At 39.0% G+C, this 24,526-nt stretch overlaps 1 protein-coding gene across 1 annotated transcript; it reads right to left on the bottom strand.

Annotated features, from left to right (window-relative positions):
• Positions 1 to 5,267: 5,267 nt before the first annotated feature.
• Positions 5,268 to 18,781, bottom strand: LOC101474645 (sodium/hydrogen exchanger 3-like). The gene is made up of 16 exons (XM_004569218.3): positions 18,520 to 18,781; positions 16,202 to 16,504; positions 13,660 to 13,820; positions 11,677 to 11,755; positions 11,309 to 11,486; positions 10,969 to 11,189; positions 10,675 to 10,877; positions 10,476 to 10,565; positions 10,325 to 10,395; positions 10,113 to 10,242; positions 9,862 to 10,007; positions 9,466 to 9,586; positions 8,290 to 8,460; positions 6,232 to 6,286; positions 6,070 to 6,153; positions 5,268 to 5,539 (listed from the first exon to the last, which is right to left on the bottom strand). The coding sequence occupies exons 1-16, from the start codon at positions 18,779 to 18,781 to the stop codon at positions 5,268 to 5,270; spliced, it is 2,547 nt and encodes an 848-aa protein (XP_004569275.2).
• Positions 18,782 to 24,526: the final 5,745 nt, after the last annotated feature.

Here is a 24,526-nt window from a genome sequence, read left to right on the forward strand (position 1 = left end):
CTTTCCTCTCTAAAGACATACCATCAGTTTGCTAAGTTGCACCTAAACAAAGCACAAGACCTCTGGAACAACCTCATACCAACTATTAAGCATGGTGGTGGAAGGTTGAGGATTTGGTCTTGTTCTGCAGCCATAGAACCTGTCAACCATAAACTGTATACAAAAGTATTTTACATGAGGCCATCTGTCCTCCACACAACAGCAAATCTGCAGCAGAATAACTGAAACAGAAAGGAAAGGTGTTGCAATAAGCAAATTGCTGTGATCAGATCTTAAGAGAGTTGTGCAGAAATGAATGCCTGCAAACCTCAATGAGCTGAAGCAACATTGTAATGAAGAGTGGTAAAAATTCTACCTGTCGTGATTGTTAATATATATTTTTAACATTATACTTTAACAGTAAGCTAGAATTTTGAACCATATAAAGCAAACAGGATAATTTGTAGGATTTCCACTGTTTCATTGAGTCTAACTTGACAAAGCTCTTAGTCCCTCCTCTCCTCCTCCACTGAGGGAAATCCATCAGGAAATACCATCTGTAGGCAGTAACGTCACATCCGTGAAACTTTTTTCTAAAGTATGTACGTCAGGTTTATAAGTAAGACGTATTCTATTTGCATTTTAGCTGTCGTAATTTTCCGTGGCTTGACCTGTTTGCTCAGGTATTGTAACAGTCAGAGCAAGTCAAAGACACAGTGACACACCTCATGCAAGTTGCTTACTCCGTACTGTAGATGTCCCCAGAAACCATTCATATAATTTTACATCTGCCTCAATCATAAACCTGGGAAATACAGACTGAATGCACAGGCAGATAGAGGAAATTCTATTATGAAGGCAAATACAAGTAAGAATAGGAAAGAAGTGAGCCCTTTATGATAAACAACTTGTTTATGGATAAAGATGAGAGTGACTTTTCACTTTCTGCAATAATGAAAAGAGGAAGAAATTTAGAGTTTCTGTGAAAAAGCTAGAGCAATTAATCAGATAAGTACTGAATAATGAGTCTGTAGTGAATGGCTATACATTAGTTAAATTCTATCAAACACTAGGCTCTAAAAGAAAACAGATCAACAACACTGACCCTAACAGACAGTGGTGTGCATATCCACAGTGTAGCATTTAAAAAAATAAATTGACTGAAGAAAAGAAGCCTTCTCGTGCCCGTATTACCTCAGAAGGGCTTTCTACTGTCGCGCTTCACTACGTTGTCTGCGACTTTGTGTCCTCAGTCCTGACACAGTCTGTGGTCAGCAGTGACTTCAGAAAGGCTAGAAATCCTGGACTGAGCCTTTTATATGTATACTACTCCTCTTTGAGTAAGGTCATGTATGAGTGTGCGGTTGAAGAATTAAAGAAGGAGTAAAGGATGTCATTCAGTGACATTTTAAACATTCACTGGTCATTGCTGCGTTTGTAGTTTCCAGTCCATTTGTTCCAGTTTGTCATGGTATTGTTAGGGTTGTTGAATGAATACGTTTAGTTTAGGAACATTTCCACCAACCTTAGTAATGATTGACAGGTTGATTATCTTGTAAATAAATTGACCTGTTTATGACTCGGGATACTGTAGCTTATACCTGGGAGTACTTGACTCCCAGGTATAACTCTCAAATGCACACCTTAAGGCAGATAATGTGTAAGCTGGAGAAGAAAAGGCGTTTCACATATTTAGAAGATCATCATTTATCCTGGAGAAATAGTTTGGTACTTAAAAAGCCTTCTTTAATGCTAGTACATCTTACTGTTCATCACTGATTGAAGAAAGTAAGAACAAGGTTTCTCTTCAGCGCTGTAGCCAGGCTGACAAAAAGTCAGAGTACTGTTGAGCCCATCATTCCTTTAACGTTAACTGGTAATGACTTCATGAACTTCTTCACAAATAAAAATTTAACTAGTAGAAATAATTAGTCATAATCATCTCACAGATGTAAAATTATCTACAGCTACTTTCAGCACCAGTAATCTTTCTGAGTTAACTCCAGTAATTTCTCCAAACCATCAACGTGTCTTTTAGACCCCATTTCTACAAGACTGCTGAAAGAAGTTCTACCATTAATTAATCCTTCAGTCTTAAATATGATCAACCTATCTCTAATAATCGACTATGTACCACAGGGCTTCAAGCTGGCGTAGTTAAACGTCTTAGCTGTCTTAGCTAATTATTGCCCAATCTCCAAACTTCCTTTCAGCTCAAAAATCCTTGAAAGAGTAGTTGTCAAACATCTGCAGAGGAATGGTTTATTTGAAGAGTTTCAGTCAGGTTTCAGAGCTCATCACAGCACAGAAACAGCTTTAGTGAAGGTTACAAATGATCTTCTTATGGCCTCTGAGAGTGGACTCATCTCTGTGCTTGTCCTGCTAGACCTCAGTGCAGCGTTCGATACTGTCGACCATAATATTCTATTAGCACGATTAAAGCAATCCTGTAGGTATTACAGGTACTGTGCTGCAGTGGTTTGTATCATATCAATCTAACAGACTCCAATTTGTTCATGTAAATGAAGAGTTCTCTTCACACACTAAGGTTAATTATAGAGTTTCACAGGCTTCAGTGCTAGGACCAATTCTGTTTACATTATAGATGCTTCCCTTAAGCAGTATCGTTAGAAGGCATAACATACATTTTCACTGCTATGCAGATGACACCCAACTTTCTACCAAATCTATCCATGAAGTCAGATATAGCACGCCAATTAGTTAAACTGCAGGAATGTCTTAAAGACGTGAAGACCTGGATGTACCTCCAACTTTCTGCTTCTAAATTCAGATCAAATTGAGATTGTTGTACTTGGCCCTAAAATTCCTAGAAATATGGTATCTAACCAGATTCTTACTCTGATACTTACCCAGGAACAACATCTGAGGTCTCTGTCCAGAAGCGCATGTGAGTGTGTCAAGAGCATTTACTTCAGGTTCTAAAGTCTCCCCCACCCCCCCAAATAAAACCACAGAACCCCCCAAAATCCTAAAAAGATTTTTTAAAAAGCGGTATCGCTATGCTAAGAATCTGAACTGTGCTATGAATCTTGAGATGAGTGCATTGAATCTGTGCAAATGTTTAAATAGTTCCCACTGCAGTGTGTTTGCCTCACAGTTAGATCTAAAGAAATGTTCTAAGGCTGACATGGAAATCAAAATCAAAGCCATATTTCTTGTTTGCACGTATGCAAGTGCTACATCCATATATGGTTAACATACATCAAATGCAGTAAGTATATACATGCTTCATATAAATATAGTCTACAACTTTCTTCTTATCTTTAGCCCACATAATTAAACATGCAATAAAACATGTGAATTTTGATTGTATATACTGTATAGCCTATATAATAAGTATGTAGCCCAATAAGTACAAAATCCAGAAAGCTACTCAAAATGGGATGGTTCATTTACAAACACAATTCTAACTTAAGTTTCAAACTTTTTTTTATTAGAAATGTTAAAATTGTTTCATGCTTAAATTTAAACAAAATGACAGAAATCTGCACTTTCATGAACACACTTTTGACCAAAAATTTAAACCTAATTTTTCATATTTTACTTGGTTAACCCTCTAAGGCCCACAATTTAATTGGCCATTTTTGATTACTTTTGATTTGACCTTTATATTTACCTAGATTAGCCTTGCTTGGTATCGTCCTTTTCAGCACAATTTCACATGTTGAAATTTATAGTTATTTTTTTTTATTGACATACTGTATTAACACAGTTTATCTGAAATCACACAAAAAAAAACAAACATAAAATCCTAGTAGGAAAATCTTATATAATTTTTAATGTAATAACCACAAATATTTTTAGTGAATTATTTTCATAACTTGAAATGCAAATATAAACTTTAAAATGTTTTGTGCAAATTTTTTAAACAATAAAGTTGTACCTAAAAATGCAGCCAATGCCTCAGGTGTTTTTGTACAACCATTCAAAAATACTACTAAAATTGAAATTACAAAGCAATCAGGTGTCTGAATAAGAAGCCACACACAACACACAAAACAACAACTACACTACACTGAGTACACAAGACAAGACAACGCACGAACTACACACTCCAAACACGCTAAACGTCACAAATCTCTCACATCTCATAATTCACTTTTTCTCGCTGCAATCACTCCCCAAACGTTCCCCTCTTACTTAACAACCAAATAAAAAAACAAAAACAAAAAAATACCAATAACCCCAGAGGGTTAAGAACACTCACCTTCACTCCAATTCCAGAGTGTAACAATCCATGTCCATGGTGTTCATTCAAAATGTGCTCTGGCACAATCATAGGTTGATTGCTACTGACAACAAGAATTAAAGCTGGGCACCACTATGGGATGAACCATTTTTTAAGGGTGAAGTGTGTGTGGGGTGGGGGTTGGCGGTAACACTATGCAATAAATTCAGTTTTAGAATTCATATTCAGTTTATATTCAGCTGTGCTCAAAGTGTTAATGCTAGCTTCTTTTTTTTTTTTATAAACAAAACCATCGCATGCAAAACTAGGGCTGCACTATAGGGATGGCAAGAGATTATTTTTATTTTTAAAAAATAAAAATAATAAAAAGTATTTTATTTGACCCCATGCCCCCTTGTAGATCCACCCATGTGTGAAAGTTGATGCCACATACTGTGGAACCATCCTTACGCCTACTCGAAAGCTTACAAAGATCCTGCGTGATGAATGGAAGATGTGAACATCCATGTGCATCATTGACCTATGCAGGATTTTATTATGCTAGTAATAGTATGTCTCACATTGACAGGGAAAATAGTGCCCCCTGGTGGTGAAAGCTTTCGTTGTATTGTGCAATACGAATCTATGGATTATAGATTCACAAACTATTTTAAATCACTCTATTTAAACCCTGTTGTTATTATTGCTATATAGAGAAAATCCACATCATTTGAAAAGTTTTGGCATCATATTAAGATATTTTTAAAAATCCTTAAATAATGGTTTTCAATGGCAGATTCACTACAAACCACAGATTATATGAGGGTGTTCAACATATCTTTTATGTTGAACATGAAGGATTTGTTTCAGTGCAGTTTTTCTTTGTCAAGTGAAGGCTGAACCTAAAAACAGCAGGGGTTGTTTGAAGAGCACAGAGGTTTGAAACTGTGTATGTTCTGTGTAGAAACACAGAAGCTAAACACAGCTACGGAAAAGAAAACATTTCCTTGTCAATATGAGAGTAGATGTCTGAGGTTTGTTTTATGTCTTTGTCCCAGGTTCAAGTGAGACAGAACAGGGTGTTGGGATTGGGATCCAGTTACATGTGGCTACTGGGAGGTGAAGGAGGAGGATGTGTTGGTGGCAGCGGCAATTGATCATTGTTCATCTGCTTTGTGTCAGTGGAGCGAGTGCTGACACGAAGAAGCCCCAGGTGGCCCATTTCCATCGGTGATGTGGGCGGGCTTGCCTGGGCTCGCAGTGACGGAGCCACCATGCTGCTGTCGAGCTCACCCTCTGCCAGCCAAGGAGGGATCTGCAATGACTCCGTGGGGTACAAATCTGACACAAAGGCTGAGTTCTCAATCCCACCTTGATGAAAGAAAAAAACTGAATTAGTACCTCAGGGTTCAATATTGGAGACATTGCTGTTCTCTGCATTATTATTATTATTTTTATACAAGTGACACTATTATTGGCTGCTCCTTTTTATTAATGCACCTGAGCAGTACTTCATATTTTATTAGATTACCTCTGTTCTCTAGATGCTAAATCTATATAACTCTTTATGTCTGCAGATTTTCATTGTGCTTGGTCCTTCTTGTCTGTGTACATAAATCAAACTCAACACGACTCAGTGCTGTCAAAATGTTTTATAAGTGTTCGCTTGCAGAGTGAGAACAGAATTAGGCAATTCTATAATAATCCTATGATAATGCGTTGTTTTCACACATGTACTTCACCTTTTTTAAATGTATTGCATATGTACTGTCTATTTAGTTCCCTCTGTTATATGTTGTAATCTTTGTGTTTATAGTAAAAGCATTTTCTGCTCTTAATTATTTCTGAAAAATATGTTTTCTCTCATTTTCATACGGGATGTAGAAAGTGGATTATTTTACCTCCTGGTTTGGAATCTCTCATGGGGAAAGAAGGGTATGGCAAGTCATAGCCAGAGGCGCTATTTCCCTCTGAGAACCCAAAATCTATAAATGAAAATGAGAAAATTTGTTTTAAATCTATAAAACAACAACAACAACAACAACAAAAGCAGACGTACAAACCTTCATCACCCGAATAGGAGAGTTTAGTCTGGCTTATTGACTTTCTTTTTGGCATCTGTAAGAGGAGGAAGAGTCATTTGATCACACGCTATGTTTCAAAAAACATGGAAGGTGAAGTAAAAAAAGAGACAAGACCAATGGCCTTCAACTATGCTACCAATGTTGCTGTTACATATTTTGTCTAGCAGAGGGCACTCTGCAACTTCCCTGATGGCAACAAGCATGTTTGCAACACTACAAACAACAACCAGCTGAATTGAGGAAATAATTAGACATCACAAATGTATCATGTCTACTAGTGTTTCATGTATCTGAAAAGAAAAAGGTATAAAGGAATATTTAACTTTTTAAAAATATCTGTGTAGGTATCGGTCTTAAAGTTCTATATGAGCTCTGGTAATAAACCAATATGATACATTTATTACACAATACTTTAAATATATTTGAATATTGTTCTCTGCAGCAGTATGAAGCAGAGATTGGCACTGTTATGGTCGGTGATGAGCACAGTTGCCTCCCAGCAAGAAGGTCCTCTCAAGACATTCTGTTGGTAGGGTTAGGTTAACTCTATTTTGCCCATAGGTGTGAATATGAGTGGGAATAGTTTTGTGTCTCTGCGTGTTAGCTCTGCGACAGACTGACGACCTGTCCAGTCCTACAGTAGCTGAGATAGGCTTCAAGCCCCCCGTTACCCTGACAAGGACAAGAGGAAGAGATTGGATGGAATCATTCAGCCCTGCATAACATGATAAAAAACAGAAGCACTTAAATATCAATTTATGTCTGCTAAAATGGTATAATCCCAGTAAAAAAACAGCAACGCCTTGATTTTATTCACAATAAATCAGAAATAATTTGCCATTTTAAGAACAATATTAGCTCATGTTGAATTGGATGACAGCAACACAAAAAGACTTGGAGCAGGACAATTAAAAGCTGGAAAACTATAAAAACAATAAGAAAAGCTTGGAGGAACATTTTTCAGCTTTTTAGGTTAAGTGGCATCAGGTCAGTAATGACTGGAAGGAAAAAGAGCACCTTAAATAAGTCTCAGTGTCTCAGAAGCAAAGATGGGCACAAATCTGCAAAAATCTGGGTCTACAAATCTAACTTCACACTAATTCCTAGTTCCTTAATGTAAAATTGTGAAGACACTGAATATCTCAGCATCTATAGTACATAATATCAACAAGAAATGTAAAGGATCTGCAAAAGGGGCAATGTTAAAAATCAATATTGGATTTAGGTAATTTTCTGGCTCTCAGGCAGCGCGGCATTAAAAACACAATTCTGCCATGGAAATCACTGCATGGGCTCATTAACAAGTTAATCAAGTTAATCAACAAATGCAGGTCAGAGCTCTGTCCTCCAAAGAAGAAGCCATTTGTGAACATGATCCGGACACTTCTATCTTCTTTGGGCCAAAGTGTCATGGTCCTGAGTTTTGGACTGACCAGACAACATGTTTACCACTGTGCTGGCACACAGTGGTAAACATGGAGATGTCCTAACTCTTTTGAGATGTATTGCTGCCATCAAATTCAAAATAAATATCTTTCTTAAAAATTGACATCTTCTGAGTTTAATTTCTCAGTTTAAACATATGATATGTTTTATGATTCTATTTTGCTCTATTTTGAATCAAATATAGATTTGTGAGATGTACAAATCATTGGAATTTTGTAGTAATTATATATATAATAATAATATATTTTAAACAACTTCCTTTTTTTTGGAATTGAAACTGTACCAAACAGACAAAAGAAAAATTTTAAAAAAAGATTGATTTTACTTAAATTTTACTTCAAGAAGCAAAATCCAATATTTTTGTCCACTTTCACACATGGAAGAGAGTTTATGAATATTATTTCAAGGAAGTTTAATAAAGGCTCAATAGGGAATTATTTACTATTTTGTACAACAAAAAACAGAACTGAAAATAAAGAATCAGTAAGGGCCGTATTTGCAAAAGACACTTTTCTTCTTCACTGAACCTCACAAAGACATAATCAGCTCTTTGCTCTTTGTGGTAAACTCATTCCCTCTCTTTCTCTTTACCTTCTGCTGGTGTTCCTTCTTTGTGTGCTTGATGACCGTCTTTGGTGAAACGCCCGTCTTTGCAGGCTGGAATGACTCCATTCGGTTCTTCATGGTTCTCTTGAAGATCTCCTGGACTTCTTTCTCATCTTTGTTGATTATGAATTTGCTGCGACTGAACCTGTGGCGATGCTATGAACAAGAAAAGAAAACTCACTGATAAAAACAAACCATGAAGACCATGAAGTCAAGCTCAGCCACAGTCCAGGCAATTCAGCTGGTCTCAGTGCTGATATACAAATATACAAATTCTACAAATATAAATCTCAGGCAGCTGGATTTGAGGTGCATGAAACTGCTCACAGTTGCATCTGTAACTGCTGTGCCTGACTTGATCATTTGCATCTGTTGATGCTGATTCCTGGAAATATCTTTCTACCGTGGTCCTGACTGATATATATATATTTTTTATTCGTTTTATTAGTGTCACCTTTAAGGAGAACAGTAGAATAACCTTTCATATCTTTTCACAGGAATTGAGTGACTGGCATGAGCAGGACATAAGAAAAGTGTTACATATGCATTTTTTGTTTTGATTTTACTTTGATTTTGTGTGTGTGTGTGTGTGTGTGTGTGTGTGTGTGTGTGTGTGTGTGTGTGTGTGTGCGAGCATCTATGTGTGTGTGTGTGTGTGCATACATGTGCGAGCATCTGTGTGTGTGTGTGTGTGAATGTGTATGTGTGTGTGCATGTATGTGCAAGCATCTGTGTGTGTGTGTGCATGTGCAAGAATGTGTGTGTGCACGTGTGTGTGTGTTTGTGTTAGGGTGTGCATTTGTGTGACCTCCTGCACACAAAAAGGATCATCTACCCTGTATATGGCTTAACCCCTCCAATGGTCTCAACATACACAAACACAGGTGAGGTCAAAAAGGCAGGAAGTAAAACATCCTCACTAAATAAGAAACAGAACGCTAACCGTAGGATGTGCCCATAATAAAACACTACAGCCTCCCCCACCAACAGGCTGGGGAGGTCAGAAACAAAGGAATGTCTTTGATCATGGTGCTTGAACTAAGACTTACAAATTTAAGTAACACAATGACAACATTTAACATTTTGTCTCCAATGAAATGAAAGTGCAGCACTAAGCTGCTTTAGTAAGCCCTCCATGTGATGACTGAATGTGCTCATTACCTGCTTCCTGCTCTTGTAAAGATGCTGATCCAGAAGGTTGTGAGCGTTAACTGCCTCAGCTTCGTTCTTAGCCTTCATGGCGTGCTCGTGCATTTCCACGCTTACTGATGGAATAGGGTCTCTAGTACAGAGGAAGACAATCGTGTCAGTGATTTAAAGTAATACTAGAATATTAAAAGGGCTATGTTCCCTCTGGTTTATATTTTAAAATATGGTTGTGAAATGAGCTGTTTTCAGGCACTGAATAGTTGCAGTGCTCCTAGTTAGCTAGTTAGATTTTTCTTCAAATTAAAATAATTTTTTGTGGCCTCTGATTCATCACCACCCAATTATATAATGGCTTGTAAGTCTGCTTTTAGCTCTCCTCTTATTATCAGAAAAATCCAGATTGCTTACCTCGTAGTGGGCTTTGCACAGTGACCATTTGACATGTTCGCCCTCATGCCAGGCATGTCCTCTGAGTGTTCACTTTCAAACTTTTTCCTGAAATCAATAGCAACACTTTCTTTACGGATAAATTCCAGTGAGCCTCTACGCTCGCCCTGCAACAGAAGAAGACAGAGCTTTCTTTACATGCGGCAAACTTATTAGTTTTCCAAAATGAGCATTTCAGCAAAATATACTTAAAATGTACAAATGATGCTCACTTCAGTCACATATTCCATAGCATCCTTGAGGTTCAGCTGATGGAAGACATCAAAGACTTGGTCTTGTTTCTTCCTTGCAGACGGCTTCATCAAAATCCTCGACATCCACTTCTCCTCAAAATACTTCCACCTTAGCAAAAAGAAAACAGATCACTGTAGCCTATTTTAAAATGAAAAGGCATTTTGAATTTATGTATCAAGTCTTTTCATACTTGCTCCTCTGACAGTTGTGTCCTATTTGTCCTGATATGTCTTCTATGGCGACCAGAGTGTGATTAAACATCTAAAGAAAGGAGAAGGACTCTAATAACTGGACAGAAAATTGTTGTGTAGGTGAAACATGAGATGTTTTTTAAGATTTACCTTGTTTGTCATTTTTTCTAGGAGTGTGAGCTCTTTCACTTCAGCTCTCTTTACTTTCAGCCACGTGACCAGAGGTTTCATCGTCATTCCCTGCAACAATGTGAAGCAGTAATGTGCAAACCTTTAGCTCTAATGCGGACTGTGTAAGAAGAAAGAAAATAATGTATACATTTAATAACAAAAACCAAACTTTCACTACCTGCCAGATGACAGTGAAGTAAACCACAATGAGTGTAGTGCAGACCATCAGGTTTTTCTCTTTTATCTTGTTTTCATCCAGCATCACAGCCAGGCCATACGCAACAGCCCCTCGTAGGCCACCGTAGCTCATAATCACCTGATCTATGAATTCCAGCGGGACCAGCCTGTACCTGTTAAGGATCCAGGTGAGGAAAAACACACCTGCAGTACAAACACAGAAAATTTATTTGTATAACACACAAACCTTTAAATCACAATGTGTGCATGTGATAGCAAAAGGACCAAATCTCACCAATGAATCTATACACAAAGACGAAGAAGACTGTGAGGAGGATGAAGCCCGTGTTCCAAACCCAGATAACCTTATCGATGGCCGAGATACCGAGGAAAACAAAGATGATGGTTTCCGATCCATTGGCGAAAACCTTCATGGCATATTTGACAGTTTGGACTGAATGCTCATGCATGTTTGCTCTGACGTACTTCTGACATAACACACCGCAGAATGTAGTCCTACAGAAGGAAACACAAATATAAATTGTGTGCATCTAAATATGTTTACTACATTTTTACATATAGAAAATGGATAAGACACAACAAAATAAATGATATTTCAATTGTGAAATACTCACGAAAGGATAGCAGACAGAGAAAGCATCTCAGCAGTCAGGTAGGAAAGGTATCCCATGACAAAGATGAAGCCTGGCTCGATGATCTTGACATTTTTTGTGCATCTGGTCAGAAGTGAAATTAGTAGGCCGAATGCTATGCCCACAAGGGAACCACCAAATGCAACCACAAAGAAGGAAACTGTGGAGAGAGAGTCCCAAAAAGTAAATTCTGTTCATCTGGACAAATCATTTTCAGTGGAAGAAATGTTTTGTGATTCACGCAAGTGACTTCATCACTCAGCCCTAGTTTATAAGGTTGTGGAAACATGCAGTCAGCTGCATGCACTGATAAATTCTCTATTAACAGCTTAATAAATGTCATGTCTTACCTATTCCTTTAGCAATTTCTGCAGCATCAATTTGGGATCCTCCCAGTGACACAAATGCATCAAACACATTGAAGAGCACCTAAGAGATGAAAGAAAAATTGGATGGAAGAAAAATTAATGACTGGTCATCTGGTAAAAATGTTTTCCAGACTTGTCCATTCTAGCTTGTACCATTCAACAGGAGAAAAACTTCTATCACATTCTCAACATGGCAACGCCTTATGATTTAGGTGAGGGTGCTGAGCATGCGGGAGTTTGTAGAGTGGTGTAACAGCTCCAAACTTGAACTGAACGTGAGCAAAACCAAAGAGATGGTGGTGACCATCTCCAGTAGGCAGAGGGATCTGGCTGCTTCAGTCACCACCACCATCCATGGGAAGCCAGTGGAGGTAGTTGAGGTATACAAATACCTGGGAACCATCTCTGACAACCTCCTGAAATTCTCTGCGAACACAGAGGTGCCACCAATGGCTATATGTCTGTGAAGGTTCTCAGTCGCTTTTCTTTGCAAGCTCCTTTGACTACCAATGGCTATACCTCCTTAGGAAACTCAACTACTTTGGAGTCAGCACACCCATCATGATGACTTTTTACTATGCCTTCCTGGAAGGCATCATGACCTTCTCCATCTCCTGCTGGCTCCACTCCCTCAGCCTTCAGAACAGGAACAGACTGCAGCACACTGCATCAGTGTGCTCTAAAATCATTGGCCTGCCTGTCAGAACTGTTGAACAGGTTTTTCAGCCAACAGGCCCTTAGACAGGCAGCCAAAATTATTAATGACCCCTCTCACATTCTTCACGCCGCATTTCAACGGCTCCCTCTCTGGGCGGCGCCTCCACTGCATTTTCTGCAGGAGGAGAAAATGCAGCGAGCCACCTTTGTCTGAAAGCCACTCTGCTTTTTAACTCCAGCCAATAAGCCCATTTCCCACACCATAAACATAAACTACTCTACACTCTTTTTATACTGCCGACAGTTTATTCACTTTTAGTCACCTACAGTTTTTTATTCACTTATTCAGTGACTTTAATTTTAAAACTGTGTATATACTGTGTATTTTAAGTATTTTTTTTCCTCATTCGTTTTGCCTGTTTACGCCCCGTCCTTGTTTTTAACATCATGCTGCTCTGTTGTATCTTAATTGCCCCTTGGGGATAAATTAAGTCTCTCTGATTCTGATTCTGATTTTTCCAAGAGTTCAGTAACAACTCAACCAAGAGGTCACAAAAGAACCCAGAACAACATCCAAATAACTGCAGGCCTAACTTGCCTCAGTCCTGGTCAGAGTTCATGACTCCATCATAAGTTAGACACTGGGGAGAAATGGCCTGCATGGCAGAGCAAACACTTTTTCACACCACTGTACATAAATAATTCTGTCTTCTTCTTAGTCCTTGTCAGACTGTCTCTTTACTCCCAGTGTGTTCCCTAGTGTTACTCCAGCTGCTTTTGTTAATGTTATGTTGTTGTTGGACATTTTAACCAATAAAGGTGTATTTTCTGTTTATTTCTTCTTTTTCTGCATATCTGCATCTTGGTCTTCAACTTAACACTCCAAATGGGTCTGCAAGCGCTGCAAACTCATGACACCTCTGGTTTGATTCACCTAATTTTGAGACTATTAAGGACCAGATATTATTTACTATGTCCTGATACGTAAAAGAGCTTTTTTCTTTTCACCACGACTGTACATTTACAGAGACGAAGGAAGGAGGAAAGAATTCAGCTGGTCAGATTTTGTTTCACTGTCCTTATGCAGTACAACATGCTATAGTTACATAAATGCATTTTGTTACCAAACTGACCTTTCATAGTTTCCTTTTACAAATTGCACATTGCATGTGCAATTTGTAAAACTCTTACACTAGAGGGCCCAAGTGTTTACTTACTCTACTACATTGCTATGATGGGTGTCTCAGCAAACTCACAAACTGTTATGCTACTTAAGTAACGCTAAACAAAGCAATGATGCATACGAACCACTGTTACACCATCGTTGAGCAGCGACTCTCCAAACACTATGATAAAGAGGACGTCGTTAACGTGGACCTGCTCAAACACAGCGATGACGGCCACGGGGTCCACAGCAGCCATCAGACTGCCAAAAAGAAGGTACTGCAGCAGACTGATGTCCAGGTCACCTGTACAGATACAAAGAGCAGGAAATATATTCAGTTTTGCTCAATTGTACTGTAACTATGATCAATCTGGCACTTTGCTGCAAACTGAAATGCTGGAATGAAATGCTGTGTCATTTGGTAAAACATTCTCATTTATTGGTAGGAAAAGTCCATGTCAAATCTCTCTCCAGTCTCATCCAGTGCACTGGTTTGGCAGTGGTCAGACTCAGTATTCTTCACCCAAAGGTTTAAGGCAGGGGTCCCCAATCCCAGTCCATGAGGGCCGGTGTCCCTGCAGGTTTTAGATCTCACCCTGGGTCCACAAACCTGAATCACGTGATTAGTTCATTACCAGGCCTCTGGAGAACTTGAAGACATGTTGAGAAGGCAATTTATCCTTTTAAATCAGCTGTGATGGATCAAGGACACATCTAAAACCTGCAGGGACACCGGCCCTCGTGGACTTGGATTGGGGGCTCCTGGTATAAAGTCTCAGACAAACCTGGAGCTGTAATGAACTAAAAATCCACTTAAATCTTATTTTCATTTGTCTGCATTTTGATGAAGTGTTAAAAGGAAGTCAAATTAGCTGTTAGTGATGTCGATGTTTAATGTATCCAAACAAAGAGTAAAAGGAATGTTTTAAAGGATTGGTTTTATACTAAAGAAAACTCTTCTCAGGCAGCTTTCCTGAGTCACCACGGATGTAGAAATATCATTTGTGTGACGTGTCTTTGTTTCCAGAACAAATTTCAAGGCAAAAAAACAAAGCCAAGGCTGAAGTACTACAAACTGCAGTTCCTCTAGTGGCCACTTGATGCTCGTTCCAAAGGCAAATTAATCTCTATAGACTCCCACTTAGAGCATTAAAAGTGCCATGATCCAGTGAGTGTTGGTCTTCCTGGAGTAGTTTTCCACTTCTCTCCCGAGATCCTGACTCCACTCATGCTGGCTCATTGACCGCAATCAGTGCACAGTATTTAAGACCAACTCTGACCTGCACTCTCCACCAGATCATCAGCTAAAACCTTGTGTGACCTCTCGGTCTTTGTGTTTTCAGCTTAGGCCTTGGATCAACATTTACTCGTCTCAGGCAAGAACCAGAAAAACCAGAAAAAATTTATTTCCCATCACATAAAAAGAAACAAGAAAACAAAAATATTCAGAAATGATAAAAAAACAAAAAATCACTAGAAGAAGCCTACGTGTCCCACCAAGATCAGGAAACATTGAACAAAATACGCAAAACAAAACTAGATTTAAATGAGATGATTGATTAAAAAAAATTCTTAGTACAAAGACTACGCTTACAAAATTATGAACATGGTAATAAATCCGGTCAATTTCTGGCAAACCAGCTAAAAATAAATTAAGAAAAAACAACTATATGTGCTGTTCAAGATTCATCTAGGAACACAATATGTGACCCGAAACAAATAAACAACATTTTCAGGGATTTCTATAAGACGTTGTATTCACCACAAATAAACCCATCTAAAAAGGAAATTGATCAGTTTTTGGACAACATAACTCTTCCAAAATTATTAGACACTCAAGCAATGGCACTGGATTCGCCACTGACATCAGGTGAACTCCAGGAAGCCCTGATAAGCATGCCCAATAATAAGGCTCCAGGTCCAGATGGCTTTCCTGCACAATTTTACAAAGAATTCTGGACGATTTTAGCACCAGTTTTTTACAGAACGTCGTTGGAAATCAAAGAAGACGGCAGATTTCCATCAAATATGAATTCTGCAAACATTAATCTCTTGCTAAAACCAGGAAAAGACCCTTTATTTCCCTCAAGCTATCGTCCAATATCCCTTATAAATGTAGACCTTAAAATAATCTGCAAAGCTCTCTCAAAGAGACTAGAGAAAATAACCCCCCTCTTAATTCATCCTGACCAAACTGGTTTCATAAAAGGTAGGCACTCCTCAACAAACGCACGTAGATTATTTAATTTAATAGACTACTCATACAGTAAAAACATCAAAACTACAATATTTTCTTTAGATGCAGAAAAAGCATTTGACAGAGTTAACTGGAAATTTCTTGACCTTTTTTTTTTTTACCTTTGACCTGTCTCTGCTTCCCCCACCAAGATCCCAATTCCAGCCAGCATAGTGTCCTCTCACACTTCATGTTATTTGCAACCTTCCCTTAGTCTCACAGTTCATGTTCATAGTCCCTGCTCAGTTCACAACCTTAGCTCTGTTCACCTTGTGCATCACGCCATTGTTAGATAAAGTTCTTTTGTTTATCACTTTCTCGAGTCTCAGGTTGAATCTGCGTTTGAGTCCATCTCTCGTCTCGGGCCGCTGAGCTCTGACATCACTTCCTCTATGTGAGCCGTGGTAGCAGGTTTGCTGAAATGAAACAAAATAAAAATCCTCTCTTACCCATGAATCCTCCCATGTGACACCCCCACAGCGACAGGCCCAAACTGGCAGCATTCCAGCAGGTCCCAATGACAGCATAGACCAAGATGGCACCCAGGTTGGTGAAGAACAGTTTGTTTGGCATGTGGTAGCCTGCGTCCAGAATGACTTGAGGCAACAGGAAATAGAAGAAGACTGTCGGGGTCAGCCTGAAGGTCTGCATCTTGTCTGCACCCCAAATCATGCCACCCAAAACAAAACCGAAGCAGATGAGCAGGACGCTCTCGGGTATGACGTTGGTGACATGGTGGTTGGACTCAATGACTGAGAGGAGAAAAAAAAGATCAAGACAAGAACCATTAATCAATACTATCAACCTTTGTAACAACCTTTGATTTTAAGCCAGTCTGCTTGTAGTCAGGTAGGAGCTGGCAAACATTCAAACCTTCACTGCACTTTAAGTAAAACCATATACATAAAACTCCATTTGATCATTTGCAACTGTTGCAATATTTTATTTATATTTAGGGACTGTGGACAGATATATAGCAGGTAAGATAAGTCACCAGTTTTCTAAGCAAATATATTTCTAAAGGTGCTATTGAAATGATATTCTCACCAGATCTTGGTAACAACCCATCCAATTCACATATGCAATGAAATAAAACTATAGATGTTCAGAAATTAAGTCATGTGTAATAATGAGGAATGACATGGGGGGAAAATAATTGAAGAGGTGGAGAATGTGAGTTCCAATAAGCCATGAAAAGTCATGTCACCAGCTGTAATTTATCAGTAATTACAATATAAGCAATATAATATCACCTTATTCAGTCCTACCTGATGGCTTAATAAAAATTGTCTCATTAGGTCAACAATGTTAAGTTATAACATTTTGCTAACTGTCAAAGATGTGCCTTAATGCAGATTAGTCATAAGCTGGAGAGGAAATGGCGTATCACTAATTTTGAAGATCATCATTTAGCCTCTAAAAAGTGTTTGCGACTGCTGGGAAGCTGGAACATCTTCATCAATCATGTTCATCACTGATTAAAGAAATTAAGAAAAACCCTACGTTTCTCTTTAGCCTTGTTTCCAGGCGAACAAAAAGTAAGAACTCTGTTGAACAAGCCATTCATTTAATGTTAACTGGTACTGACTAGTGCTGTCAGCGTTAATCTCGTTAAAATGATGTTAACGCCATAACTGCATTAACGCGGCAAATCTCCATTAGCGAGTTAGCGCAGTGTGCGGGGCTGCACGGCGTAAAAGCGTTAGAGCGGTTTTAACGAGATTAACGCTGACAGCACTGGTACTGACTTCATGAATTTCTTCACGAATGAAAATTTAACCATTAAAGAAAAATTACTCATAATCATTTCACAGATGTAACCACTTTCTGTACCACTGATATTCATTTAGTCTTTTTCTCAAATTGATCTTTCTGAGTTAACTTAACTTATTGCTTCCTCCAAACTATCAACATGTCTTTTAGACCCCATTCCTATAAGACTGCTCAAAGAAGTCCTACCATTAATTAATATTTCAATCCTGATTATGATCAACATGCTTCCTTTAGGCACTTGGGGTAATTTTTAACATTCTGTCTCACAGTGACGCTGAAAAACTAGTTCATGCATTTATTACTTCCAGGCTAGACTACTGTAATTCATTATTATCTGGATGTCCTAAAAACTCCCTGAAAAGCCTTCAGTTAATCCAAAATGCTGCAGCAAGAATACTGACAGGGACTAGAAAGAGAGAGCATATTTCTCCTGTTTTGGCTTCTCTTGATTGGCTCCCTGTTAAATCCAGAATTGAATTCAAAAACCTGCTCCTCACTTACAAAGTCTTAAATAATCAGGCCCCGTCTTATCTTAATAACTTTATAGTACCATATAACCCCATTAGAACACTCTGCTCTCAGACAGTGGGCTTACTTGTGGTTCCTAGATTATTTAAAAATAGAATGGGAGGGAGAGCCTGTAGCAAACCATGTCTGCTTTTAAGATTAGGCTTAAAACTTTCCGTTTTGCTAAGCATACTGTTAGGCCTGGATCAGATGACCCTGAATCCTCCCTTGTGATATAAGATTTGGCCCTATTTGAATATAAGTGAACTTACACACTCTTTTTTTATAACTATTTTTATTTATTTTGTGAGCACTTCCTTGAGAAATAATTAAAACAATTAAGAAATTGACCCAGTGACAAAAATAGATGATCAGAATAACCCTAAACTACATACATATTTAAAAAATTACAAAATTTCTTGGGTGCAGAGGAGTTTATAATGCCGGAAGAAGAGCACTTCCATCAATTTGGCTTTGCAAGACTTACTGAGTTTGCAGAGCCAGGCAACCAGGATCCACAGGGCCACCAGGTACTGTGTGGTGACGTGATGCCACTTCCAGGTCACAATAGGCAGTGTAGTGATGGGCACCGCTCCATGACCACCCTCTTCAGTTGCGTTAGAGTTTGAGCCCATCCCAGTGTCTGTTTGAGAATTTCGGGGTTCTGCTTCTTCACTAGCCAGGCTCAAGCCTCCACACGCCATCAGCAGCATGCACAGAATAAGTGTAAATTGCCAAGAAGTTGCCATGCTTGGATACAATGCCTTAAAAATTGTAATCAAACTGTTATTTAGACCGTTAATACAAATGCTCAGGTCAGCCTCAGACTGTAGCTTAAAGTCTCATTCCCTTTGCTGTGCCTTCTTCTCACTCAGATCACTCTCATTGTCCTCCAACATCTACTTTCTGGATAAGGATACAGCTTTTCACAGCAGGTGAAGCTCAGCCCATTATGATGTTGGTCTTTCTCCTCCCACTCGTGTACCCAGACCAGTAAGTGTGGCCACATCATTCAGTGGTATAATTAAAGTCCGTGAATCCCTTTATTACCAAGTTTTCACTAATATTTAAATTCTCTGATGGAGTTGATTAAAATATTTTTGGAAGAAACATCTTATTTACAAACTTATGAAGCTCTTTTTAATCCTATTGTAAATAACACATGTTAATATGAGCTTGTTTGAAGCATGTGTATGTGAACTTATCAATTCAAAAGAAAGAAAATACTGTAACTTTGGCCACCAAACATATTTTCTTTCCTAGGTTCACACTTAGTATGGTGTTATGACAGGAACATTTACAACAATGAGTCCCAAAAATGTCTGTTCCTTTAAGACTATTCATAAAAACTATAATAGCTATATTATCACTACTTCTTGTGTTGATCTTTTTATCAACCTAAGTTGTTATGGACATTACAGTTTTTGAACATGTGTTTGTACTTTATGCCCTGTATGTGTCAATATTCTGACTTTATATGCTTTGAATTCGGGTTATAAAAGGGATCATTTCAGGATTATTTTGACTATAAGCAATAATCGGATAAAATATAGGATCCTGTTGATCACAGACCACTTTGGGTCAAAGTTACCAAGAACATTTGTTTTGATACATTTTTAAATTTTTATGCAGTCATATAAAGTAACACCTGTTTTAACTGAGAATATTTTATTTGTGTACAGAGGAAATTATCCCCAAAGTACACGTGTCTGACACAGCTTCTTACTAAGACTTCAGGTGATGAAGAAATTATCATCTTATGTCCATTCAGACCTCCAATCGATCTCCAGAACTACAAACCTCACTTGATTCTTTTCAGGAACACTGTCTGCAGGTTTCCCCGTGTAAACCTGTATATTCCAGCTATAACTTGGCCCTGCAGCACAAGTTGCCCATATCATTATGCAATATTTAGACTGCTTACTTGACATATACTGCTTAAAAGGTCAACATCCCCCAAAGGAACCGGATACTCATTAAGAGTAAAGTTTGGAATTCGAGTAAATATGGGCTGGCTGGCGCTCCACACACTTGTCTCAAACTTCTCTGATCGCTGCAAATTTGTCTTGTTAGTGACGGCCAACCAGCCGGTGGAGTCAGAACTTTCTTGCTGTGAAGCAACAGTGCAAACCACTCCACCACCGTACTGCCTGATTACAATCGATTATTTGCAAAGTTTAAACAAAGACATAATTAAAGTTGACATATTATGCTCATTTACAGCCACAGAAGTTATTCTTGGACTGGATTAGCGTTCCATTATTCACGTTGTCTTAATAATCCTAATTTTATCTTCTGCAGAAATATTAAAGAGAAAAATATAAGATATATGTAATCTATAATGTTTATAAATGTTTTATAGTAATAAATATAACAGAAAAAATATGATAATTTATTGAGCACTTTTTAAAATTCACCCTGCAAAGTCTTTCACAAGGGCAACGAATCAAACACAGCATGAAAAATCAGTTCTGAAAGAAGTATCATGAGTGTAGTGTAGACGTGCCGAGGACTCATGAACAAATGAACGGCAAACACATCTCTTATTAGGCTGATCCAATGTCCAATAAATCCACCAAACCCAATAAATCTATAATAAAACATACTTGGAACGAGTGCAAGGAGGCTTAAGCAATCTAGTTCAGAAACACTAGCTTTGATTTTTAGAATGTGTAAGAACAGTGTCTTTATCATTACAGCTATGCAGAGAGACTGTCAGGGAAGAAGGAGGATCTGTCTTTTTGGACACCATAATGAAGAGTGGACAGGAAAGCAGGAAGACACGTAGCATAGCACCTCAGAGATGAACCTGAGCTGCTGCATTTATCTATGCAGCATGTGGTTGCCCATTTACCCTGTCGGGTAAACGGGCACTTGAAAGATCTGCCTCAATGATATGTCTTAATGTTTCTTGGAAAAGACTTTGAACGGCCTTCCTGGAAAATGCAATAAATAAATTGTTTAGTAAGATAAGTATTAGTCCCAGAGATAAGATATTCACATTATTGCATAAGCAAAACACACAGGTCAGCAATAAAAAAATTAATTCAGCATATCTAACAACAATAACAACATGCAAACATAGAAGAAAACAAATATTGTTGCCAGTGTACTGCATGAGTCCACACAATTTGCAAACCGATAGTGTGATATGAAGTGCTACTATGTAATTAAGATAGTGATCTCTTTTAAAGCACTTACACAACCATTATGAGCGTTCTATGGAAGCTGAAAAAAAACTGTTTTGCCATCCATAACTCAAAATTTCAAGATGTGTGTTTCAAATTTTGAGTTAAGAAGTCGAGATTTCTTTGAAAAAACTTGAAATTTCAAGTTACCTCTGCCAATCAGGAAGCTCGGTGAAGGTACTATTACTATTAACTTACTTACGTAAGTTAATAGTAATAGTCTTGTTACCATGAAGCAGAACGTGGAAGGCATCAGCTATCAACGCTACTGATAAGCTACCAATCTTACAGCTAATGGTTATGAATGAGTAAACTACTGAGTACTGCATGGTCAGCACGGTTTCATAGATGATGAAATCCTTGTGTTACTAGGTGAATCACATGGTGTTATTGCCTGCAAAGCAGCATATGTATTATGTACATGTTTATTATATTGTCAAGAAATATACTCTAAAACACTTCTTCGGTAAAGACTCAGAGAAGAGAAACACACAGAACTTCTTGCTAGCAAGGGCAGCCTCCAAACTGAGACTCGCGCTGAGAAACTGCCTTTGAGAAACTGTCTTTATTTATACTTCAGTGAGCTTTTGTTCCTTACATTGGAATGTGGAGTTGTGTGTGTGTGTGTGTTCAGAGTGTGGCCCCATAAACGACTTCCCTTAACCTGCTGGTCTGGAAAATCCAACAGTTCATCTATATGTAAAGAAGCACTTAAACTAAAACTGACATAGCTACATTAATCCTACCGTAAAACAATAAGACAAGGTACGACCTCTCCCATGCTCCTAGGATGTGGGGGTGAACACTCTAGAATGTTACAGACCTCCTAGGATGAGACATTCTTTCAATATGCCACCAACTATATACTTCTACACACAAATGATTACATGCAGCATTCTACCATATGCAAACTTATATCATTAAAAGATTATACTGATTACTAAGTACAATTTTCCTATTAACATATATATTCCTAGCTCACTGATGCTATCACTACCTGATTTTGAGTGTGTCTGTGTCCACCCGTCTGTTTCCAAGTAACAAGAAAATTAAGCCATTCAGAGTAGCAACAGGAGAGGGAGGGAGAGAGAATGAGGGGAGAAGAGGCAGCTGTGCAACGTAAAGACAGAATAACTTCAGCTTTGTGCCTTTTTTTCCATTCTAGCTAAAGTACGGGACTAATCGCGTGATGATCATTGGAGCTTCTCTTCCCTCCATCACGGACACTGGTTGTGACACCTTCATACATGTCACAACCAAGCACTTATCTGCAGTTTCTCACACATACTCACACACACACACACACACACACCTTCAGACACCAAGTTACTTTTTGCACAATACTCAGTTTTGTGCATATTTCCATTGCACTGTCTTGTGCCTGTATCGTCCTGGTCTGTCTAGTGTTGCACTGTTTTGTCTTGTGCATTTGCAATTTTTACACATTTCACTTTACGTAGTCCTGTGTTTGTCTGTTATATGTCATATGTAGCACCAGTACTGTACCACTGTACATGTTTGAAGTGACAATAAAAGCCACTTGACTTGATTGGCAGCATTAACTCGAAGCTTCAACTTACTAACTTAACATTTAGAGAAACTAACTTCAAATGTTGACTTATTAACTCGAAATTTTGAGTTATTTTCACAATAAAAAATTAAATTTTGAGTTATGGATGACAAGCAAGCTTTTATAGCTTTCTGATTTTAAAGTACTTGAAACTAAAGAAATATTTGTTAGATTACACTAGACTACTGTTAAAAAAATGTCTTCTAGCAGCTCAATCATTGTCTCATATGTGTCTCATGTGCATAAATGTTGACTATTTTCCAACAGCAGCGATGGAGCAGATCAGGAGGCCGCCCACGACGGTGATGATATCCAGCCAGCGGCCCAGAAAGTGGCCAAGAATGAAGACTCACAAGTGGCTTGGCTGGTGGTCGACGGCAGCGTGGCCATGGAAAAACAGCCTTGTTGGTTTTCCATAGACATGGATTGGCGGGCGCCGGACCAGGCTTGGCGAGCGCCGGACCAGGTGTGCGACGTCCTCGGGCTGAGGCGTGGCAGGACCAGGCGTGGCAGGACCAGGCGTGGCAGGACCAGGCGTGGCAGGACCAGGCGTGGCAGGACCAGGCGTGGCAGGCGAGACGAGCAGGCGAGACGAGCAGAGGCGTGGCGTCGACCTCTGGCTGGGTCGTGGCAGGGCCAGGCGAGGCTGACGCTGAAGCCGGACCAGGCGAAGCCGGACCAGGCAAGGCGAAGGCAAAGCTGAAGCGGCTGTTGCAGGTGAAACTGAAGCTGACGAGGCAGCTAACGAGGCAGCTGCAGGCGACGCTGATGGCTTGACGGGCTCCTCCCGGAAACTGTGGTTGTGGAGGCTGGTGCCGTTACAGCTGAGAGGAATGTAGCGCTTGAAGCAGCCACTGGTTGTATTGAGGAAAACACAGCACTTGTCTGCTGCTGTGGTGACACAGGCGAGAGCCTGAAGCCAGCATGTTCAATGAGAGCAGGTTGAGGCAGTAACAAAGTTCTTTAAAACCCTCAGGCAAAAAATCCAGAAACCTTGGGTTAGCCGTGGCTATCTGGGTCATCTGAGCCCGAGTAGCCTCCTTCTCCTCCTCCTGTTTGCCTGCAGAGGAAATAATCCAAAGTGCGTGAAGAATCGTAACACGAATCTTTAATTCAAAAAAGTCTGTGAAATAAATGTCCGCTGGGTCCATCACGGTCAGGTCGTTCTGTCACAGTCTGGTGAAGGCAGACTGTATGAATTGATGAGAAGGACCCAAAACGCAGACCCCAAGGAACAGGGAACAAAACTTAAATGTTAACAAAAAGCGAGCCGTTTAATGAGGCTGGTAAAAGGTACAAACAAAAGGCAAGGAAAACTGAAGCAAAATGAACACAAACCTAAACTGGGAAATCTAAACAACAATATGAAACAACCTGGACATGAAACCTGGTGTAAAGAACATGGCGTGACAGCAGACAGCCTGACGAGGAATGAAGAGAAACACACAAACTAATTACACACAAGGGTGATTAGGGGAAGTGGAAACACATGGAGAAACAGCTGACACTAGTCTGACATAACGAGACAAAGGAAGCAAAGCTGACTACACTGACATAGGACACAGACCTTCAAAATATAACAGGAAACGTGACGAAGACAAGACAATATAAATTTGACAACATAAGACACGCAGCATGAAACACATAAAGGCAAAGGGAGAGGGAAACTTAAATACAGCGGTAGAAAACACAAAGGGAAACTAATAAACAACTTAGCTACCCTAAAGAACTCAATC

This window comes from Maylandia zebra, linkage group LG22 (assembly GCF_041146795.1).
Source record: "Maylandia zebra isolate NMK-2024a linkage group LG22, Mzebra_GT3a, whole genome shotgun sequence".
Classification (NCBI taxonomy): Eukaryota; Metazoa; Chordata; class Actinopteri; order Cichliformes; family Cichlidae; genus Maylandia; species Maylandia zebra.